Consider the following 25,453-nt stretch of genomic DNA (forward strand, 5'->3'; position numbering starts at 1 on the left):
TTGTGTTTGCACTGAAGTTTATTTTGGTCAACATTCTGAGGATATAATATCATGGAATAACAATGTTATTTTTTTGTATCCCAAAAGTACCACATTAGACCATTTTACTGGCTTTACTTGGCATATTGCTTCACAAAGATAAAGATGCGTAGCATAAATTAATGTTAGTAGAGCCGCAAACTGTCATTCTTACAAGGTTTTTCTTCCGTAAAGACACGTAATAAATTAATAAATTAATTCACAAGCAATTGGATATAAAGGCTTTACAGTAATAGTAGAAATAAGACAAAGTGTACATTACTTAAGAGAACTCAGTAAAAAGAAAAGCTGAACATTTTTTTCTATCGAGCTCAGAGAGCAAGTCATCCAACACACTACAGCATACACACTAACACAACAAAGATATTCAGTTCACTTACACATGCTCTCCCAGGACAGCACATTACACATTTCACTTTTAGCACAGACAAAGGCATGGGGAATAACTGATTTCAGTCTTGCAGCCCTTCAGCTAGGAATCACAGAATGCTGAAGGGCAATGCCAGTGCACCGTTACCACAGAAGTACATCTCCAAAGGTTTCCAATATCAGTGTTACAAAAAGGTAGCCCCATAATCCATGCTGACAAAATGCTGTAATCTCAAATCAAAGTAAAGGAGGATCTGGATTATAGAGCGAGGCTTCACATGGAGTGTTTATCTAATAATAAATAGGAAATAGCCTTGATGGAAAGCAAAGATTATGTATATGTAATTAAATTGTCAATAGGACTCGCATATTCATTTTCAATTGGCAAAAACATCCAATGTCTCATCTTAATGTCATATGACATCTTTAAATGACATGTAAATTTAGATTTTGGAAATTACAGGTTGTGCTTTTAGAAAAAAAGTTTAAATCTAGAAAACTTGAAGATGCTTGTTTGTTTTTCTGGGGGAACCCATAAACATTCTGTGTAGAACCCTAAACAGAGTGTGTTAAATATGCAAAAGTAGCTTACAGTAGAACCTCACAAGTAGAACCATTGGGGAACCCTTCGTTCTAAAAGTGTACTATTCAAAATTGAAACCAAAACTTTTCCTGAAAATCTGTAATGAATTCTTTATACATTGTGATTGTAACCATTTCTTCATCACCTGTGAAATCTAAAGGCTTTTTATGACAGTGGTTTTAAATAGAAACTGCATGTAGAGTTTTTACACAGAAAGTAATGCATTTAACAGTGAAAGATTAATGACTCGTTGGAACCGCTTTCTACCCTTTAAAAAAGTAACACTCTTCACTACTGCAGTAAATCCAATTCATCCTTTCCAAGACAGTACAACTGTAACTAATTCACCTGGTTCGTTTCAAAATACTTGTCTGTTTAACATTTCACAGTAATGTCACACTTATGCACAGTCGTGACCTCATATTAATCTGGAGTTCACCGAGTTTACATGGAGCTGCACCAAAAGTGATTGACTGGAATGACAAGTAGGTCAGTAACAGTGCTTTACTGTTGGTCCACTGCTGCCATCCTGCAGACTAGAAATACCAGAGATGTATTCTATGCAAATAAAAACCCTTTAATAAAAAAATTTTTATTAAAAAAAAAAAGTTTTTAAAAAAAAAACTATAAAAATGAATCTATGTCATTTTCAAAAACGCATCTTTTAACCTCCGATGAATACAGACTAGTGTGGCACTTCAGCTGGCACACAATTGCACCCTTTAATAAATATGGCCGTGAATCCTGGAGGAAAATATACACATATCAAGTCATAATAACCTTGAGAACCACTTCAATATTTACTGTATTTTTTCTATATCTTATCTGATACATAGCTGAAAACCAAAATCGCTTGAAAGAAATAAATTTGTCCACTAGCAGAACATTTGGCAAGGACAAGCGAATTCAATTTATTGCTAAGTCTCTACAGAGAGAATGCGTGATCTGTTTTCATCATCTTCCTGACCGAACATGCACAGCTAAGCTAAATCTGCATGGGTGGATCTCTCAATACACAACTCAGCTACATAGCTTGAATATAGTTTTATAAATTGAAAAGCTTGTTCTTTACACCATACACCAGTACGTTTTGCCATTTTTTCGCTGAGTCTCATGTTTGCTCAGCCACTGATAATGTTATTCAGGCTTCTGTTTTCCCAGAATCAATACAAGTCAGACTGCAATTCAGTTTGACTGGAAAGCTGTTATTGTAAGCTCACTCAACTCTGAAAAGAACAGTTGTTTAAATTTCACGCAGTGCCCATTTGTTAGTATTGATAACACTGCACTAGAGATAACTTTCCACCAATCAATGATATCTGTGGCCCATATTGCACTCCCAAATAAAAAGGCAACTGCATGCAACTCATGCTGCAACTGCACTGTCTGAGGTTTGGTATTTTCTTTCAAACATGAGTCATCAGTTTACAAGGGTAAGGGGAGAGATTAGTGGCATTGATAAATGTGTGAATCATGAATAATCAGTGAGACATCTCAAAATGTGTTTCGCTATTCACAGATAAATCTATCTGCACCTTGTGTCTTGTAAATTGTTATATACACAAATCTGTGATGGTTTGTACAAATATACGTTCATTATTGAATTGGTGAATACATGGTTTGCCTTCTGTTCATATACATAATTTTGCATGTGTAATATCTCTATCATTCCCTAATGTAAAATTGTTTTTGATGAATTTTGGTGACTATCCTTAAACATGCTAATTTCAGCTTGTTTATGTTTGTTAGCACAGGACAATAATTACATCAGACTTAGGAGTATTAACTTATATAGGTTGTTTTTACCTAGGGCTAGGAAATGGTTATTTGATATATAATCAATCTATGATGGGGATATAACAGAGCATGTATACATTATTTAGAATGAACAGATAATGCATTATAAACAGATACAATTTCAGATACGAATAGGAGGAGCACTATGTTTTGTTTTAATTTCTGTGTGGACAAGAGAGAGTGGTCAGATACGATGCTTGTGGGACAAGCAAAGACCATTAAAATGAATGTGCGGCATTTATTTATCCTTAGTAACTGCCTGGTCAGGGTTGCAGTGGTTTGTTTATACTAGTTTGTTTACATTTTGGGAAATGGAGTTTCAGGATTAAAAAAGATCCTTCACACCTCTCTAGTTGACACCAATTATAAACTCAAGTGATGTAACAGAGGTCGAGGGACTGGCTGACAGTCATGGCAACTTTACGTCTGGGTTTCCCTCCCAGTGTTTTCCAGTGTTTCCAGGGGCATAATGGTTCTTTTAAAAAAAAAAAAAAAAAAAAAAAAAAAAAAAACAAAGAAAGAAAACCCTGTCGAGTTTAGGCCACGCCCACTCCTGGTTTAAATACAGATACAGATATATGGAGCACTAAACAGAATCAGATAGTGGCACTACATCAGACCTCTATCCTGTGAGGTGGCTGATTTTTTTCTTTTTCAGAGGAAGCAGCATTTACGTTCAGATCCTTAGAATGAGAGCTTGTGGCTTAAATTATCTGCTTTTTTTCCAGTGATGAACTTCTCAAGAATTAATATATTTTCTAGCCTGACTAAAATGAATCTAATGCTTTCTTCATGTTAAGTTGGATGCTCCTGTTTATTTTAACATAATCTCCATCTGCCATAGCTTCATCATTCTTCATCATAGTGCTAACTAACTAACACAACATATCAACAAGCTAATATTAGTAAATTTACAACAATTCTAGTCGCTTGATTTATAATGCCATTATTTTACTGGCTGTACTTGAGAAGGCCTTTGTGTCAAAGAGCTGCATATCTGAATATTTTTAATCATGCTCTGTGTGTGGTTAGATGGTATAGTCAATAAAACATTGCCTTTGTCATTGTCTCATTGGCATGATGTCAGCTGTCGGAACAGCAAAAGGAAAGTGTTTGGAAACACATCAGACTGCATCTCGTATATGTATGAAGCATTTGTATAGAAGGGAATCTTTTTAAACAAACAATTTATAAGACACAAGGCATTTTATGTGCATATTGAAGCACATTTTTGATGTATCCCATACTGATAGATCATGATTGTAAAAATTATGGGATTAATCTCTGTTCATAGTTAACAAGCAAGGCAGTTCCTTGATGAGTGATGGCTATTTTTTCCCCTCATAAGACCAAGGGTTTGTTATGGCTTTGGGTTCCATTTAATAACATCGCTTAAAGTCCTGCTGAATCTTGTGTTTTGCTGAAGGAAGAAAAATCCCTCATGTCATGGCACACCAGTCTGATGGAAAATGAAGTGATAAGGAGGCCCACATGCACTGTGTGTTTCATCTTGCTGCCAGAATTAGCATGTTAGCACTCTGTCAGGATTTAATGCCTTTCGCCGGCTCACTGGACTGCCGGACGTCCGTCCACTCCTGCATGGTGTTCTGAAGGGCCTGCGTCTTCTCCTTGTCTACCTGGACATAGTCAACCTTCTCATCTGATGTCGCGGAAGACGTGGAAGGCTGTGGGGAGAGATTAAGTACCAAGTGAAGAACAAGTACCATTAAGAGAGCCAACATTTCACCATTCATATGAGCGGCTTCATCAGTTCTTCTGAACTATTTCTAGTAGGTTAGTAATTCACAGTGAAGTCACATCATGTATGTGTAAATATGAAACTGGGTACACATGTTGAGATGATATAGCATGATAGGATCATAAGTATGTTGCAGACATCCTTCTATATTGAGAGGATGTTTGACAGACAATTTACTTCCCCTTCTAGCTAGTTCTTTTCAATGGTCCCTTACTGTACATAAGCACTTTCCTCCCTGAACTTTTCCATACATTTTGCGAATGCTTTTAATCAGGAAACTGGCAAGATAGGGCACTCTGAGAAAAAAAATTGTTCTAGTCTCAAAGAGACTTGAGACTGGGGTGGAGGTTCACCTTCATACAGTACAATGACCCTAAGCATCCTGACAAATCTACTCTGGATTCAAAGAACCTGAATCTTAGAATGGCCCAGTCAAAACCTAGACCTCAATTAGGTCGTGAATATGTGGCAATCTGTGGAGAAACTGCTGTTCACCAATCATCTCCATCCAAACTGACAGAGCTTGAGCAATTTTGCCAAAAAGACTGGGCAAAAATATCAGAATCCAAAGTGCAAAGCTGACAGAGACATATCTCAGAAGACTTGTAGCTGTAATTGAAGCCAAAGATGGTTGTACCAAGTACTGGTCCAAGGCAGTGAATACTTATGCAACCAACAAATGTCTGCTTCTTTGTGTAAGTAACTTTTGGGTCACAATAGAAAAAAAAAAAAAATATATATATATATATATATATATATATATATATATATATATATATATATATATGTACCAAAAAATATTATTCCACTGTATAAATTTCAAGTGGCTGTGCTCTCTCCGCTGTCAATCACAATGACACTAGCCAATCATGAGCATGTGTGAGCTCATGTATGTGGAAAAGGGCACATAGTGCTTTCCTCTGAGTGTGTTAAGATGCAGTTCGCTAGCTTCATTTGTCTCAGAGGAAGCACGTGTTAGCCTTTACCCAACTGGATGCTGTCATATAATAGGGGAGAGCTGGCTGGTGGGTGGGAATTGGCATATGACCAAATTGTAGAGAAAATCCCTACATGACTTACATGACTGAAAACAGTAATAATTGTTGAGTGTATCAAAACAACAAACCTACAACCTACAGGTACATAACTATTATAATAAATAATATAATGAGGCTTGCCTTTCTGTGTGGACCAGGGGAGCCAGACTGGAAATCCAGGGCCAAGTAGTCGACATTACCACCTTTCCTAGAAGCAGGGCTGCTGGTACCACTCACCGCTGGCGAGGTAGATGCTGGGTTTTGCTACAGATTTGCACACAATTATAATTTAAAGGTCAGACATAAAGCCCTGATGATGCTACTGCAATAAAATTTGATAAATAAATAAATAATAAGGCACAATATACTAAACTGTTATAAATAGCTTTACAAACAAATCTACAGCACTAAATCTTATCTGGTTAAACAAATAATCCTTTGGCAAACGTTAGCTGAAGTTAGCCGAAATGTGTTTTTGTCAAGGATTGGTTTGATTTTGGTGGTCCACATTTTTTCCCTCATGTGAGAGGTTTCTTCTCTGACCATTTATTTTATTTGCAGACAAAAAGACTTAAAAATCTAAAGAAGCACAGCACAGATTTAGTGGAGGAAATGCTGTCAAATAAAGTCTTTAAGATTAGATAGTGACTCATATGAATGTGAACCACTGTAAGCCTTCCAAATATTTTAATATGATTTAGGAAGGAATTTCCAAAAATACATAAAAGCTACTTGTGGGTAGACACCAAGAATGTAAATATTGTGTTATTTTTGCACTGAAGAGAGTGATAGTTATTGAAATAAGATGAATGTACATTGGTAAAGGCCACACATTAAAGCCTTGAAAATTCTGTGTAAGTGGCAGATTGACTATATCATCAAAGAACCAACTCCTCTTCAGTCAGGGGATGCTTCAATTCACTAGGCTTCTCCGAGCAGAGCCAAATAAATATGCCTACAATTTTCACAATCCTGAATAAGATGCACTGGTGGGCTGTGGTGTGACTTACCACAAGCATCTTAACTGTCTAATTGGCGAAAATTGTTCTATATTCAAAATAGCTGTCAGCAAAGCATGACAAACCATTTCTTTCTTTAAATGTATGCATCAGTTTGGTAATGGAAGAAAACAGTCCAAATTGAAAAAAAGGTGCTCACTAATTAGCTTGATATCTCTATTTTCACAATACAGAAACTCAGGTCTTTTTCACTCAAAGCCCTGAAGAGCATTGATACTCTAAAGACAAACGAGATTTAATCGTATTTAATTTAATTTGTATGGGTTTAAACGTACCATTGCCACATAATTTTCCTCACTGTCTGCAGAATCAGTGCTGGTGATGCTCTGAGTGGAGATGGGTCGACAGTGTTGTGAGGAGATGGAGTTCATAACAGGCCTGGAATTAAACAGAAAATGCATGCTTCGTTAAAAAAAAAAGACTCTGTAGTGTTTTCTCCTTTTTTTTTCAACTGACATCCATTTAGCAAAGATTTAGATTTGTATATATTTCCTGCTGATCCTTAATTATATCCATACTGTTATAAAATAAAGACTCATCTATAAAAAATACACACTGAACAGAAGATACATCAACAAAATCCTGTCAGTAATATAAAATGAATTTCTGCACTTTGACATCACACGTATGTTAATAGGTAAATCACTAAACATTTCTAGAGCTAGTAAATATGGCTAAACATCACTTACACAGGTCTACTCCAGGACAAGGTAACAGGGCTCTTAAAAGGAAGCTCATCAATGATGCCATTGCTCCTCAGGTCCAGAGGTGATGGCTTTACTACAAATAATTAATTAACAAGCATTAAAATAATTAGTAGTACTGAATATGTTCCTTTAAATGTTTCAGTGATTTATATATATCAGAAAAATATACAGATATTTGAATACTTGGAAAATATTCATAAAATTATATGCTTTGATGCAGATAACTCATTATTGACAAACTCTAAACTCTTGGCCACTAGTCAGCTGAAATGATCAAAACACATCCGTCACCTTTTCTGTTGGGCTTAAGGTTGCGGTTGATTGGTGGAGGCGTGACGTCACTCACACGGCCCGGTCTGTAGCACATCGACGCTGTACTGCTTTTCCTGGCTGGCAGAGTGGCAGAGAATCCTGGGAAGTCAAAGTGGTGTGGACCAGGACTCATGGGAATATAGTTGTTCTTGGGGCTGTCAGCCAGGGCAGCGTTGAGAGGGGAGGTGGAGGAGCCAGGATTCATAGGTACGTAGTTGTCTTCAGAATTTCCACTGTCTGAGCGGGTAAGTGGAGGTTTTTCTCTCTGCCAAAAGACGTGAGAATGAAACTCAAACTAGGTTCGCATTGCAGGATATCCACTGCACTGAGTTTAATGCTATATAAAGAAGAGGTTTACAGGATGGAAGTTTAAAAGAGTGTTTTACCAGGTAGGAGCTGAAGCCATCATTGACAGATTCTACAGATTGACCAGAGTTATTGAAATAGTGCGGACGCTGATTGCTGGTCTCAAATGAGGATCCTGCAGAGAAGATAAACATAAAAACCCTCTTCAAAAACAGCTTCTAATAATAAAGTTTACTGGAGCATTCCTGACAGAGACTCCTGGGCTGTGTTAAAAAAGGCAGTCATTCCTTAATAAATTTCAAAGCAATGAGCAATGAATTCTCAGAGCGGTCAATGCATGAAACTACTTCATCATACAATCCATTGCCTTCCGATTATCTTTCTGGGAACATAGCAGCCAAACACAGGTGCATGAACAGACTGTTATTGAGCCAGCAGGGTCAAAAGGTCACTTCCTGTTACTCCAGACATGTTGGCCTGGCCTGACTGAGCACAGAGCCACCATGGAGGCCCAGAACAGAGCCTGCTCGTCTGTTTTTTTCTTTGCTTATCAGGCCGGAACGAGCCACTCTGGGACTGCATGCATGGCTTGAATTTCATTATCCTCCCTACAGATCAGAGAGGCACAAGCCAGATTGCCTCTGTTTCAAATCAGATGTGAGCAGTGAATGGAGAATTGGAGAGAGATGAAGATACAGGAAGGGGGAATGGAAAGGAACCAGTCTATAACTGAACAAGGCATCAGTGAAAACCTGAGATTATCAGCTGAAGTATATGATTCTGGATAAAATGAAGTTAGAAAAATCTATGATTTTTGAGGAATTTAAGGAAAAGTACTTCCGTGATGAGTATGTGAAGACACTGTCTAGGAGATTTCATATTATCTCTATTCTTTTTATGTCACAATCATACTGACTTAAAGCATCTGTGTGACTTACTAGAGTTACTAATTTAAATTCAAAATTATTTATGATTCAAAACATAAACTCAAGAACAGGTGTGATTTTTGTATATTATCCATGTAGTATAAAATGATTTTTGTGATCCCAAATGCCATTTTTGTGTTTCTTTCAATAAAATACATTTTGTGTTGTTCGTAAATAAAATTAAATTGTATACAAAACATCTACACTTCTAGTATAAATCCATGAAATTCAATTTTTGTATGAAATTTAATTTTTATATGACTTTCTAAATTTACTAAAAACAATAAAAATTAATTTAAGATGCAATACAAACTCTGGACACTAATCAAAGATATTTGTGGAAATATGAGGTTTGTATTTTCTATTTCTTTGATGTCAAACAAACAGAAATCTAAGACAATTAAATTTTAATATAAAAGTCTTAGTGTATAGTATATAAATTGTGAATCATTAATTTCCTAAGCCCAATACCTCTGTGAAGCTTGATGTTCTCCACAGCTGGAAGCGTGTTCCTTCGTGGGATGACAGACATGTTGGCCACGTCTCCATTCTGTCCTCCGAGGGACTGAGGGCTTCCCCAGCGTGTCTCTGAGTTCAGGCTGGGTTTTGGTGGTCTGGGTGGTGGGGGACCACCCGTTGAATCTGCACTGTTGGGCGTCAGAGCATTATGGTTCCTATCGAATGTGCGAGGTATCTGGTAGATAGATCCAGGTGTGCCGGGCAGGTCGTAGTTGTCTGGAGGGCGCTGGTCGTTGAAGGGCGCAGTGGCGAGGGCATTACAGGGTGTCTTATAGGTGTAAATTTCTTCAGATTCCAGGTCAGAAGGCTCCTCAGCACTGTGGGCTCGGGGCAGCACATAGCAGGCCTCGCGGGGTGAATCTGCACGCACCCCAAGCTGTTGGTGTTTGTTGGATTTGGGGAGGCTGTAGGAGCCATGCAGCTGAGAACTTGTCCCATTCAGACACTGTGAAACGCCATGAGCAAGACGCTGCACTGCTGAGTCACTGCCCAACAACAGACTGCCACGCTGCGCCTGCGAGAAACTGGCACTCCTGGTGGAGAAATATATAGTATTTATGCAAATATATATATATTATAGGTGGTGTCTATTTTTTGTACAGATTTTTTTACACTAATCTTCTATACTGAATAAATTTATGACATGAATTATTTATAAAAAAAATTTATAGGGAACAGCCAACGAATTAATTCATATCCCTTTTTGCTGTTTTGGAAACTTTTTTTTTTTTTGCCTTTGAACCATGTACAAAGGCACAAACAATAGTCAGTCTCTCTGAATTTCCTTCCTATTTGCTTACACAGTCCATACATAAATATATAAATAAACAGATATTATAAAGCCTTAGATGCTTTGTTCTAGGATTTGGTGCAAAATTGAGATATCAGATCCTTTAACATCTATTCTGTTCCTGTAATGGGGTATGTTTGGAATAGAGTACATAAGACACTGTGTTTAAAGAAACAAAATCTATATACACGACTGCCATAAATGCTATATTACATGACTGCACCCAAAAGGCAACAACAGTCAGTGTTTCCCACTCTCAGGCGTGATGGATGATGCTATCAGAGTCTATAATAACACAGTCTCACATTCAGCTGAGTCATTTCATTGCAAAGGCAGTCTGATATAGTGGGTCTGTGGGATGAGTGCCTAAACCTGCATCCATATTAAAAAGCGGACTTTGTGTAACTTTATATAAAAAAGCTGTAGGAGCTGAACTAACAAGTGGTATTCTCAAGACACCGAGACATGAAACATCTTCAAGGTTTGAGAAAAATTACTAATTTTCACATGCTGGCTTCAGTTTGCTTTGCTCACACAAAGTAACATGCTTTAAATCCAGCTAGCCTTCACAGTATAATAATGAATCTACTGGTCAAACAACACTCATGAGATACCCTTAAGCCATGAAGATCATTATGGACCATGAGCACTTTAATCTCTGCCTTGTGGATGATGTGTCATGGAAACTAAAGTAGAGTGGGTGACATTAAGGCCTGTGCACACCGAGAAGGCTTAAGTGTTTTTGTGGGACTGTGATTTATGTGTATTATCTGACCAGGGAAGTAGGGGACCCAAAATGGTCAACATTCAGAGAAAAGATGGAATGTAATTCAAATCCTGTCAATGATGTGCTCATAAAATACTTAAAGCTCTAGAAAGTACACATCTGAACTTTGCAGAAGAACCTTTCACACTACTCTTTGTAGCTTGTAACTGTGTGAAAACCACTGAGGCTGCAAACACCAAAAAGTAAAAAAAAAAAAACAAAAAAAAAGATTCTCTGATAAGTGCAGAGACTGAGTAAGTACACAGCACTGCAATTGGGTAATGTTATAGGACTAACACTAACATAACTCACTAACTACTACTAATGATAGTTCACCCACTTTCACTGTGGTTGCTTATGACTAATCCCCTCTTTACCCAGCCACTGACTTTTGGTGGACAAGCTCCTCTGGATAGAGTTGCACTTGTGCCAATTTTTTTTTCTATTTTTTAACAATGGATTTAATGGTGCTATTTTGGAATATTTTTTATAGCCAAAAATATCTCAAAATATCACCATTAAATCTTTCTCAAAATGCTGTCTCAGACCTGTTATTTTTTTTATTTTATTTTTTTCTCCTGATGCTATTAGTTTAGGCATGTTCTCTACAAAAATCTGGGGCAGCTCATGAACAGGTATATTTATACTGAGTTCACATGACCCTTTAATTGCACACAGGTGAACTCCATTCAACTAATTATATGAGGTCTGATGGCAACTAGTTGCACCAGAACAAATATAGGAGTGTCACAGCAACAGAAATACTTATGTAATCACAACACCTAAATATTATGGACTATTTTGTGTAGATTCATGACATAAACCCAATTACCCAAGTAATACTACAAAATGTGGTATAATATGAATATCTTATTAAAACACTTTAATGCCTTAATTATTTCTGATACACAAATAGAACATTCAAGGACCTGTGTTATCACAAATATCTGTGATTTGGTCAATAAGGGCAGTTAGATCATCACAGCCATGATGTTATTCATGATAACACAAGACCTTGAGTGTTCTATTGGTTTTACACAAAAGTTTACAAAGTAAAGAAAAAAGTAAAGCATAGAAACTGTGTACAGTGTTATAAGTATCTATATCTTCTGCCACAGAAATTAGTTTCCCCACAAGTCGCTTGTTGCTATGCAACAAAGTACCAATACTGTTATTGTGGAAGAGTTATTCTGCAGAGTCTGTAAACTAATGGCTAGTCAGGAAGCTTTGTTAGCCTGCTCCTCAACATAACAGCTAATATAGTACACGTTATCATGTTTGGTGGAAGAAGGCCAACATTGTTACAGTATATAAACTAGTTGAAAGTTATTGATTGGTATTGGCTAAGTTGGTTAATAATGTAACAGAAGCAATGAGCATGTTTTTCCAATAATTATAAATCAGAGTGTGACCCGGCCAGACAATTGGTATTTACAAATAATAATGATGGTACAGGCAGTGCTTTGGCAAATTTCTGCATATGATGACTAAATCTTTGGAGATCAGGAGCACCACTGTGTAGCTGGACCATTGGCGCATCCAGGCTAAGCATGTCTTTTTAACGCTTTAACTGTAACAGGTTTGTGCACTAAATATATATCAAACCATATAATAATTGTGCAAATTAGCTGTTATATAAGCTATGTTAAACTAAGTTATGTTATACTGTATTTCCAGCCTTATTTTAAGACTGTGCTTTCAGAATACCTGAGTGATCACCCTACCACATTATTTGGTATTTGATTAAAAAAAAAATCTCATACTAGCTATTAGCTTAGGCTCCTATGCTTAGAAATTTGGTGGTAGTTTTCTGTCCTGAATTCAAAAGTAAAAATGAGCTTCATTAACTGCTTTTTAAAATGCAGAAGGAAAACACATATTTTAACCCCTTCTTGCAGTACACTGGCATTCCATTCCAGCGGAATGGAAATCGACTTATTGGACATTTTCAATCAGTATAAACAAATTAATTATTTTATCACTGCAAGTCTGTTATAACATTAGTCGGGACACTGTTTGGTTTCTGTGTGTAGAGTATCGCGACTCTCTGTTTATCTGCTGGTGACCAGGGCAATGGGAAAGGGGAGGGGTCTGAGCCCCCTGCAGGGCAAACAATTCATACCTCTCCATAATAACACTGGTACAGAGATAAAACGGACAGCACGACCAAAGCTTTTTTGATAGTACAACACTGTATACAACTGCCAAAATAAAAGTGTACCATTTAAACCTAGTAGGCTCGGCAAAAAAAAAGAGAAATACTTAAGAAACATTTCACACTCTTAAAACCCTGAGTGTTTACTTTCATAGGAGCCATTAACCACTACTGTGGAGTGTGACACCACAAATAAATTTAATGCTGAATACGGGCACCCCAAAACAGGCGGAAATTCCATTTTTTTGGCCTCTGGTAAAAAGAGTTAATTGCCTAGTTTACACATAATAGAATGAAAACTAATGATGGCTAAAGATTAATGACAATGGTTGCTCTGTAGATTCAATAAAAAAAAAAAATCTAGCAGTATTGTTGTTGTGTGGCCTGTGAACTCTGAGCAGATGTTTCAATACAATAGGAAGCTTACAAGGGTGGTGTGCAGAGGTCATGACCCTTACCGAGTGCTCTCACTCTTCCGGCTCATGCACTGGTGAAGAAGGAGGTAGTCCTGGGGGGCGCTGTTGGACAGGGGAGCATGGGAGTGGCGTATTGGCATGTCGAAGGTGAACAGCATTGGTTGGCTAGAGTGTGACGGCACAGTTGTCTTGCGTTCACCAAGCAGAGGAACCAGAGAACCGCTGAGATCACCAGCCATGGAGCGAAGCATGTGGGTAGTCGATGGCCTATCATCTGCGTAATTGAAAAATAAATCATGGAAGATTTAGACACTGTGCATAAAATCAGTTCAGGCATCACACAACTTTCAGTTTCACTGGATTTGATTGGTGAGTTAAAGCAAAAACAAAACCAGCATTTATCACAAACATCATGAGGTCACAGGAAACAGGATGTCCTGAACACTACAGAAAGGATTTTACTTAAAATGACCCTTCAGAATGGATTTATTGATTTCTTTTTGCATGTCTGTATATAAAAAGACCAAGAACAGCAGCCAGCTTCTCTTTCCCGCCATGATCAATGAAGTCAACAGACGAGGAAAATTAAATTAAGAATGTTAAGCCGTAACATCCATGTTGGCAGTTTGGATTGAATAGGTTTCAGTGTGCACTTCAAACTCAATCATTGGAGACTGCCTATCTTTGAAGAGAAGGGACAAAAGGAGGAATTTTTAGTTCTCTTTGTCTTCAGCCAAAGGTCATTTTTTATAGCACACTTTCCCCGCTGTGTTAACAACAAGCACAAAATTGTGCAGCCTCTATTATCTATACCGTGTCTGTTTTTCAGTCTTAACACAAAACTGTGTGAACAGCATGGCCTTTGCATTGGGTTGTTTCTTAATGACATCTGATTTTTGCAGCATGGGTCTGCCGAGTGGAGGCAAGTCTCAGGCCTTGCAACTCAAAATAGACCAGGCGGGAAGCCAAAAAACCAGAAAGTGCATATGACCCTTTCTTCCCACCACCCATCATCCTCCTCACGCACAACAAGCTGGGCAGAAAAAGTGAGAGAGTGCCAAAGAGTGGGTGGAAAAGTAAGTTTATTACGCCTCTTGAGAAGATCTGCACTTTCCACAATGCTGTAGTGGGAGGCAGAATGATACCCACCACTACATATCCAGATCTCATCAGTTTCTGCTCTTCAACTTATGGGTCATGTGATGCATTTGTTCACTATTTGCTACTACTATGTAAAATACTCAAGAAAAGAATCTGAGTTTTTTTCTGCTAAACCTGAGGAATCAGCATGACAGTTATTCAATACATGGACCTCGGGGTGAATGCGGTCATACCCCTGACTCGGGCGCAGACAGAGGGAGAGGGAAATAGAGACAAAGGGAGACACAGATGTTCTTCACTTTGCCCCTCCACTGGACAACCGGAAAAAGGCTATGACGAGGCCACAGTGTCAATGGGCTCATACTGGTCTTCAATTAGTCCATTGTTTTATGAGGATCCACTACCACTCCGATGGCTAGTTCAGCAAGCACTCTTCCAGTGGCCTCTGAGACCTCTGTAAATGCTTCAACCATCTCTGTGAGCTCTGGTCCCCTTACAGGCATGATATGTATTGATTTATTGGGGGATGCTCATCCCCCACCCAGGACAAAATATACACTTCACAATTGTTACAGAGCTTGTTGGAATCAAGTTACTTGATGGAGAAAATACCTTTAGGCAGTGCACTGGCACTGTATTTGAACTCTAAAGTACTATATAGGTTAGACTATGTTGGCCCAAAATGGAAAATCACATTATACAGTAGTGATGAGACAATCCAGCCCAGGGAGTAGGCCTTATGGCTCATCACTGATGCTAACAGGATTGATGATCAATACGTCTACTACAATAAAGTGGCTAAAAAGGCTTGATTCCAGATTGTTGGTACTATGGAAAAGTGTTTGGACTGTTTGGTATAGGTTATCCAAAAATGTTAACAATGCTATCATTATTCAATTGACCTCAAATTATAGCTTTCTTTCATTTTATCATTTGATTTTATCAAATCATTTTATGTTTCCTAAGTACCTTCTGATTGATGGCTCTTTAACCTTGTTTATTGAATGGTGCTTCCACCTTAAATATCACCATTATGTGAAAGGATCTTTGTGGTGATAAATGATCATTCAGCTTATTATAGAACCAATAAATGGGAAAGTAAAATATTCTACAGCATCTTTATTTTTAAGCATGCACAATCACCTCCTATGTCATGATATCGGAATGCACAAAGCTTTCTAATTTCAGTAGACATGTAGGTGATGGGTCAAAGAGCATGCGGCAATCTTCCTATAATGGCCAATGATACCTTACCTACTGGCAAGGCTGCCACAATCTAATAACATCAGGAGTCCAAAATTAGCAGGGCTGGAATAAGGAGAAAGAGAGTAGAAAGGCAGTCTTTTATCAAAACCTCATTTCCTCTCTACATTGAAAAAGTCATCCAAGGACAGAGGATAATATGATTTATATCTAATACAGAAATAGAAATATGGAATGACCCAATGACAAAATCTGATTTTAGTATATTAAAAAAGAAATTGTACAGATACTACAGATTTTTCCTGTGGAATCTGTTTAATAGCTTGTGCTGACGGTCATTCAAAGCACATTCCCTATCAGACCAAATTATATCAAAACAGAGTAAACTTACTTTCACTTTTTTTTGGGGCCACTTTCAGTTTTAATGGCTGGCTGGTGAAAAGTCCTTTCCTCAACAGTTTCTGAGAAGGACTTCACCCTGTCTCTCCTTGCAGACTCTGGACAGACTGCTTTTGTCTCTTGGGTCCAATTCTCCCGCACAACACCCTGCACAATGATAATGGTGCATCCAAAATGGTACGCCAAGAGGCATTTACATTCCTCGAGTTGGGACACTCTATTTGCCCTAATGAGGCTGACGTCAATAGATAACATCTCTGGCCATTTCAAGACTACTGTGGAGGCTGGTCAGAGGATGACAAATAACAATAGTGGTGGTGTTATGAAAAACTTGTGGCCTAATAATATACCTCAGTAACAACAACTGGTGGCATTTAGAACTGGAAACAAATGAACAACATCCAAATTAAAGAGACAGATTTGTGAGGGATAAAAAACTAGTGAGCTGACATGGTCAGGGAGACTTGCTCTGAATATAAAGCAATTATCAGAGTGACACAGCAAGATGAGGGCCATGTCCCAGGAGCCAGCCTTCTCCAACCCCCTCCACCACTGCCTGCATCATGTGAGTGCTGCTCACAACCACACAGCAACATCAATTAGCCTCAAGAGCTTGGACTGATCAATCTGTGAAAAAGTCCTGCTTATCCAGAACCGGTGAATCACCCTGCTTTTATTTTTTTATTTTTCAAAAAGCAAAGGAAAGGCAGAAGGAAATTAGTGTTTTTCCCACGTCCAGGTTCCCAGGGAGGTTGTAAAAACCAAGCACTACTGCAAAGCAGTAAACAGATGATCAGCCATAATTGGGGAGGAGTGAAGGAGGGGAAAAGAAATGAGAGTGAGAGAGTTCACTGCGGAGGATTGGAGGATTGCATTTCATTCTCTCAGTGGAAAAAGTGAGAGTAATACCTGGAATAGAGCTCATCAGCTCCTTCAGCCAAGGGTGTGGAAGACAGCAATGTATAAATTGATAGTATATTATAGAGAGGCTGAGAGAAATTGCGGAAACAGTGATGTAATGCGTCTGATGAGAATAATTATAGTATTCTGTGAGAATGTAATGAGTGTTACCAAATCTGATCAATAATAACTCTACTGGAAAAGTACTGATGTGGCTAACAATGCAAAGGTTGGAGGAGGAGGTGTATAATTTTGCATAAAGCTAATGGACCCTTCTATCTATGTTAATTTGTCGTTATTTAAAACTCTGGAATATTTTAGGCAAATTATACCATTAGGGTGTTGCTGACCAACAGATACACAGTGGAAGTTTGGTAGTTAAGTGTCTGTGACTGGAATTTGTGAGTTCAGATCTCAGAGTTTACAATGAGCCACCACAGAGCCCTTAAACAAGACCTTTAACCCCTAGTCGCTCATAATTGTTAGTTTAGATGCTATATTTGTTTTAGACAAAAAACATCTGTCAAACAAGGAAATGGTATATTTTCAAAGTTGGTTTAGATAACCATCTGCCAAATGAGTAAACGACATATTGCTCATAAAAATGTATGGACTAGAACAGATTTAATCAGTGTTTGATGAGCCAGAATCAGCATTTACAAACTAGTGGAACCAAAATGGATACCCTTGATGATCTCATGACATGCTCTCAAAAGCACAGCCTAATGGCTCAACGTTATAGACACCATGAGCTGTACTATAGAAACAGAACATTAGCGAACACATTTAGCACATTTTCTCTCCCACTTCAGTAGTTGTAAGTGGATTGTATTACTTGCTATTTATTTGCCAGTGTAGCACCTAGCATACAAAGGTAACCACAACATATCTTCTTTCAGGTTAATGCCATGATATCAATCCACAGATGCTATTTTATACTGAAAGGGACTTCATGTAAACACTTAAGTATATGTTTCAGTTGTAATCTAAAGGATAACATGTCACTTCAAGAGATTTTTTTATTTATCTTTTACCTTGAGGAAATAAATTCTTGGTGAGATGCTTTTTAACAGATTTCATATTGTTGTTTATTCATCAGCCAGAAAAAAAAGTTATTGATAACTTTGAGACATTTAGAGACATTTAGAGACATTCAGCCTTGAGGAAAAGGCAAGTACAGCAATACGCTAACATGAAATTAAAAATGAAATTACAACAAATCCTTGTAGAATATGAAAATGGCTTGCAATTAACACAGCTGGTTTTAATGTTCAGATACTCCTACAGACCTTGATTAGAATTACCTGTGTTGTATTAGGGGATAGTCCAACCCTAACTAGTCTTTGGAAGGCACCACTGAGGACTGTTTCTGTTGGGACTGGGTACAAATCTTCATTTCAGTCTTGGTGATCTGCACTGCATGTAACTCTTATTGGTTCAGGACACCAAAAACAGAAAACAAAACAAACAAACTGATAGCCATATACTCCACATGGTGATACATAAAAATAGAAGATTTCTATCTGCCTCCTTGAAGTTTCACTTTCCAGTATCACTTCCAGTTGTGCTTTGATATAAAGTCAGTGTAGCCATGAGCTCTTGAGTAGAGTATTTTATGGCATGTACCATCAAACGCTGCATGTCTCAGATCTCTGCATTGGATTTAAAAATCAGAGTAATAAACTTTTCAGACGATGTGATAACAGCAGTGTTTTAATATTATTACTTGTCACACTGTGTGATATGATCCCAATAAATTCCTGGCTGAATTCTATTCTTCTCCTTGTCAGACTATACAATGAAGATCCTCTAACGATACGCCTGCAATCAAAGAAAATTACTACCTTCTGCAACCGTAACATCAGTGTGATCAATAATCACTGTGATCTAGACTTGTGTAGAAAATGGGGTCGCATAAGCAGAAGCATTATTCAAAGTCAGCTTGAAGTAACACGATTTTTTTTCTTCCCATTAGCAAGTTTCATTTATGTTTTGCCATTGCCACTATCATATTTGTAGCTGCCTCATGAGTTTCACGTAATCCTACAGTATGCTCTCCTCCTAGCAGTCACACTCTGAGATTTTAATTTAAAAAAATTCGGATACTGTCAGAACTCTGGCTGTTGCTGGTCACAGCGGCACTAAATCAGCCGCAGATGAGCATGTCACATTGTGCATTCTGAGACCATTTCTCTCAACTCACAACCAAAAATCTTCAGTCAAACAGTGCCGTCAATGGTTCGTTCAAATGCATTTATGTTGCTTTTTTGTAAAACCTGAAATAGGGCAGTGAAGGGAAACATACTGATGACCCTTTTCCAGATCTGAGCACTGGCATCAATTTGCTTTGGTAAGTATCACTCATGGGAGATATTATTATAGGATTACAGTAGCTTCAGTACTCTGCATCCAGGGCTGTGATGGTTAAATGACAAGATCTATGTGTATATTGATCAATGAGCAAAAAAAAAAAAACAGTTAACGTCATCTGTGTTGTAAATGTGACTGAGGCTACATGGCCTATTTGAACAAATTATCCCATTAGAAAATGAGCAGGTACCTTCTGAGAAAGAGGTGCTTCTGCAGGTCTTAAATCATATACGCTCGTCTAGTAATTCAACCAATGTTGGAGACTGCATTTTATCATGGTGGGACTTTATTCAGAAAAGGTACCATGATATGGGAAAGGCAACACTTCCCTGGCCCATGAAGCAGGGTGTGTGCTGCAGTGCTGATGAGTGCTGGTATTCTGGGATGTGGATGAGCAGCAGTCTGAGGCAGACAGCTGAGTAGCATCAGCAATCTGACCCCACAGCACCATGGCGTCTCGCTATTTCAACAAAAATCGATGGACATGAAGGGCACTTTGTGTGCGTGTGTGCGTGTCTTTCGAGCGGGTATGGTGGAGGGGAGGGGGTCTGTTTAGGCTGCCCTTGCATAACCTTGGTGACTGTCCCATGAGGAGCTTACACTCACCCTCCCTTCCCCGTGCAGTCAACCTTGCCCGGCTAGTCTGACAGACAGACAGATCAGAGTATCGATACCAGCCTGCTGCTGCTCACATATACCATCCCCCAGAGCACTTCCATTACATACACATTCACCCAAACACACACACACACACACACACACACACCTTTTACAGGAAAAAAAAATTCACATAGCACATAATTACAAAAATGAGCAGGACAGAGATCCACTTGTAAAAAAAAAAAAAAAAAAAAAAAACTCATATCTTTATACATCACTATAAGGCTTACAAGAACTTTCCATAATGAATTCATGCTCAAGTGTACAGATAAGGCCCGAGTCAGACTTTGCTGTGAATCATTGTTTTGACTACACTGGTATGGTTGTGCTCTCCATGTGAACTGTCTGGGTCCTTAAAAATAAAGAACAAAATCATCTATTAGATTTGTCATTCTGGGAATCCCCCACATCTGTGTAAGTAGATCCAAAAGTGTGCAGATTTTTTAGGTATTACTTTGCTGGAGCTGCAAAACCTCTGACAACAAGCCCAGCTGATACACACTAGGTACTGAGTAACATGTTGTTTGTCTTCAAAACAGATGTCTACACATATGATCCAGACAACAGAACATCCTTGTTTATTCAGAATGACATATTTGTAGACAAAACCAGCCTAAAAAGACATAACACTGTAATCACAACACACAAGTTCTGAGAGTATTAAAATGGCTATTGGTAAACAAGTGGTCTGAAATTTTAAAGTGAAACATAGTCAGAAATGAGAGGTGCTTCGATTTCTTATGTCTGGATTGAAGAAAGGAGAGCAAAATAAAACAATGTCTTGAGGCAAATTCAGTGTACATATGGTCATCTGTCTCTTTTTATGTGAAATTCTCACTAAACCCATCTCATTAAACTTACATGAACTACAGTAACACAAATCCCCAACATTACCAACAAATACACAGCACTTGGTCTTCCACTGCCAAGAACTGTATTTTTATCCACTAATAAGCATTGTCTTTTATTTAAACAATCAGAAACGAATTAAATACTTACTATACATACCACAGATATTCGATACCAGATAGCAGAGATATTAAAGACCTATATGTCTTTTCTTTTAAGATCCATGACTGAACTGTATGCATTTTTTTTTTTTGCCAATTTTTTGCCATTTTGCCAATTCCGCCCCACTAGCAAGCTCTCCCCTATCACATGACACCTACCACACGGGGAGGGTGAAGGCTAGCACATGCTTCCTCTGAGACACACTGCATCCTAAACTGTTGCTCATGCTACATCAGAGTGCAGTGCAAAAGATGAGCTTTCAGATGGCCATTACTGGATAGTGTTATTCTGACTGACAGGGGAGACAGTAATGCCATCCCTCCCATGCAGAGATTATGGACAATTTTGCTCTCTTGGACGGTATGATCAAGGAGGATATGGCAAACGTTTTTCTGTTGCCCCACTTAGGGGCATACCCTGTAGTTTCTAATACAATTGTAATAGGTCTGACAACAAAAGCTATTGTTGAATCAATACAACTGAAATTTGTTACACAGATAGCTGCTCTAGCATGCTAACAAAGCTAGCTTATGTTTAGCAAGAAAATCGGACTGTTCACTTAGATAGCAAAGTAGCTAACTTAGATAATGCTAGGAGAGAGCATGGAAAAAGGCTGACTTCACACACATGGTTGACTCCATCCATCCCAGCCACTTTCTTTTCCAACATTTCCCTTCACAACTGAAATCCCATACCAGTCCACACCTCCACAGTTTCCTCCCCCAGGCTACACTCCTTCTAAATAAAGACTCCTCCCACATCCCTGCCCTCCGACATGCAGCACAAGTCACTTTAATACACCAGTAAAATGCAATTGTAATTGCACTAACACCTGCAGTAACTGCACAATAACACTAATTATAGTGTAATATAGTAATTTAATAACAATTATATTACACCCCTACATTCTGCAGTATCAGCATTATCCACATATCGCATTAAACCATTGTACTGTATTCCTGTAAAGATATATTGTATTGCACTGTATCATACTGTATTATACTGTACTCTTTGGTCAATGTGCTGTCCTGTACTATGTCACACTGCACCAAAAAGAATTCCTTGTACACCCTGTACTTGGCAAATAAAAACCTTCTGATTCATTCTGATTCTGCTAGACAGTACATGTTAAAAATAACATTACTTCTTACTTTCTAAGGGAATTTCATTAGAATTTCTAAAGCACTTTCATTGGATGTAGTCGCAGAAACTTGGGACACGTCAGCTTTTTTATTATGGGCCAAATGATGTCATCAGTAATCTCTGTGTCTCATAAGTATGTTATCTATGGTTGATATTTGTTTTTCAAGAAAACAGTATTTAAAAACTGAAAAAGTGTGTTTTTTTTTTTTACTGTGTGAAATTAAGTTATATTTGAAAATCCTGTGCTGACATACGGGAATATTTTACTATGGTGCTATACTGTATATTTCATTAAAATTATAACACTGCCCTATATATATATATATATATATATATATATATAGTTTAATGATTAGCATCATTACTTCTTCTGTAGATAAATGTTAATTATGTATTGAAATGATATTTGTCAAAGCCCTATCAATATGCTGATGACATGAAAACAGTTCAAGATACTTTGAAAGCCTACTGTAGAGCAGAGTGAGCATCAGTGCAGTCACTCAGAGGTGAACTGTCCTATTTTTCATGGAGTATAGAGCAGCTGACAACTTGATACTAACTGGGGGAAATGAGAGGTCAGCAACGGCATTTGGGAGAGGAGAAAGCAAGCAAGAGAGAGAGAGAGAGAGAGAGAGAGAGAGCTGCTCTGATCTACATTGCAATCCTGGTGCGTGTGTGTTTTATTCTCATACAATAACTCAGCTTCAAATCAGAGGATCAGTCCAGGGAGGTCATTTAGAGGAGTTTAAAGTTGTAGCAGGGGCGGTATGTATGTGTTAGGATGAGTATGGCGTGTAAAACACACAAATTATTTAAAAACTATACACTCACAAATGCTGCAAAATCTAAATAAAATACAGTACATACAGTATTTTGGCAGTGAGATAAAACCTAATATGATAACACAACACAACGTGTTTTCCTATGCATGTTTTTTCCAGTATTCGTGTGAATGTTAAGAGGGAAAATAATGTCAAGCTATATTACAAATTAGAGGTGTGCATGAGACTATTTTTAATCCTGCCTTCTCCTGCAGTTATTATTAATATTTTAACATAGTTCTAGTTTAGAAAATGTAAACAAATTAGTAGTTTAGCCACAGTGACCAGGCTAAAGTTTTGACTGAATTTGATCACGAGCACTGTGCCACGTCCTGTTTGCCTCCACGTTCTTCAACATGACCTTTCTTTGTCCTGCGTATGTGAAAGTAAAAACCGCCCTCTCTCATGCCATTTTTTTTGTTGTACACCTGTACACCTCTATTACAAACTATACTGTACAATCCTAATCAGAGGATATTCCAAATATCCATCCATTAAATAATTTTTTTTTAAATAAATAATCGGATTTATTTGGTGAGCTAACATAACTGTTTTAAAGCAATTTGTTACAATAATTAATAAGAAGTGGTTTAACTGAACACAGCACAATGCCAAGCTAAAATGACTTCACCAAACTGACTAATGGTGAAAGACAACACCACTGCACCTGTGATGCTTAAAACACACATCACACCTGGCTCCTGAGGCTTTACAGTGGCTTGTCAGAATGATTCACAGCCATATTATACGTATCATGTTCTGGCTTCTGATGATCTACTTTGTGCAGCAGCTCTCCCTTTAGGCAAAGACATGAAAATGACAGTAAGGAGATTTGAATATAAACTTGGTGCTTCTATCAAAAGGCACTGTTAAGAACAGTTTAAAAATGCATCTACACTTTACTAGAGGGTCTACGTAGATTTATGTGTGATCACATTGCAAGTTCTCGTTATAATACTTTTGAAAAAATAATAGCGAAACCTGTCAGTATTCACAGTAAATAGAAACCATATAATGAATAAGCATGACATCTGTAATAACATTAGATAATGCAGCATTTTTAAGTGTGTGTGTGCGTGTGTGTGTATGTGTGTAAAAATGTGAATGGGGATATATTTAAGCACTAGAATATGAGAGGAAGGGTGTTATCATGAATGTGTGGGATATGGCTGTAGGCATGAGGACGAGTGCCTGGATCATCACAGCCATGATGTTATTCACGATAACACAAGATTTTGAGTGTTCTATTGCTTTAGTACAACATAAACAAGGAAAGGATAGAAACTAAGAATGTTATTCTCTCTCTTTTTTTTTTTTTTTTTTTAAATATCAGCCATTTCTTCTGCCAAAAAAAATAATTTCACCACAAATTGCAATATTGTTGTTGTAAAAGCAAAACTTGACATGGTTTATCACAGTATCATGATGAATCGGCTTTGTGTTTGTCTGCCGTTGGATTTGCCAAGGATACGCAAATTAAATGTATGAAAAGTGACAAATAATGATTAACTTATTTGTGACCTCAAGAGACAGTTAAAACTGATGCATGCTTTAACTTGCCCGTCCCTAGACAGAACATGAAATATACTCAATTACAGCAGAGGCTATTGCTTTTTTCATAATAACAACAACAAACTATTATTATAATTATTACAATAAATATGTTTCTTCCAAATCTGACCAATGTAGGATACATGACGTAAGTCATATACTTTCTTTTATAATACATTTTTTTATTGTTTAAGTTGAAACAGATTGGAGTAATGTTACTTGTGAAAGAACATACTAGAATACTTTTCAACCAATCAGATTGAATGGCTGGAACTAACTGCTGCAGAAATCTTTAATATTCTGGAAAAATCACCTTAACGCAACACCAGAAGGAAACAACGGGTCTTAAAATATAAATAATTATCATCTAGAGAATCAGACACAATAATAGTGTGAAAAAAATGAACCAAAAAACCGAGGAAACAGTACAACCCAAGAACCACTCATAATGTCCATTAAGATACACAGTGTTTGTTACACATCTGAGAGATCAGACTGAAACATGCAAGTGGTCACAACACACCAACAAAGTTCCCTTTATGCCTCCCAGAGGCAGCATTAAATACTCCCATATATGCACTGCTATTGTACTGACCATGACGGGGAGCAATCACTACCTTTCTTTAACAAAACAAAAAGAGAGAAGAAAAAATCAATAAACCTTTCAGACGCTTCATCCATTTGGCAGGGTTGCTCCAGCCCAACTTTCTCAAATAACAAGGATGAGAAGCATTGGGGGTGGGGGGGGGATAGCAACAAATCATCATATCATGTTGCCTTCCAATGTATCCTAT

The 25,453-nt window shown here is 37.7% G+C and overlaps 1 protein-coding gene across 1 annotated transcript in view; it reads right to left on the reverse strand.

Moving 5' to 3' along the window:
• The window catches only part of gab2 (GRB2-associated binding protein 2), a 50,383-nt gene continuing 24,930 nt past the window's right edge, over positions 1-25,453 (reverse strand). The window contains exons 3-10 of the mRNA XM_026934986.3: positions 13,543-13,774; positions 9,326-9,906; positions 8,009-8,103; positions 7,602-7,887; positions 7,293-7,383; positions 6,879-6,981; positions 5,726-5,848; positions 1-4,473 (exon numbers count right to left, since the gene is read on the reverse strand). Coding sequence (XP_026790787.1) covers positions 4,330-4,473; positions 5,726-5,848; positions 6,879-6,981; positions 7,293-7,383; positions 7,602-7,887; positions 8,009-8,103; positions 9,326-9,906; positions 13,543-13,774 — 1,655 coding nt within the window. The 3' untranslated portion in view covers positions 1-4,329. The remainder of the gene's footprint in view (positions 4,474-5,725; positions 5,849-6,878; positions 6,982-7,292; positions 7,384-7,601; positions 7,888-8,008; positions 8,104-9,325; positions 9,907-13,542; positions 13,775-25,453) is intronic.

Source organism: Pangasianodon hypophthalmus, chromosome 14 (genome assembly GCF_027358585.1).
Source record: "Pangasianodon hypophthalmus isolate fPanHyp1 chromosome 14, fPanHyp1.pri, whole genome shotgun sequence".
Classification (NCBI taxonomy): Eukaryota; Metazoa; Chordata; class Actinopteri; order Siluriformes; family Pangasiidae; genus Pangasianodon; species Pangasianodon hypophthalmus.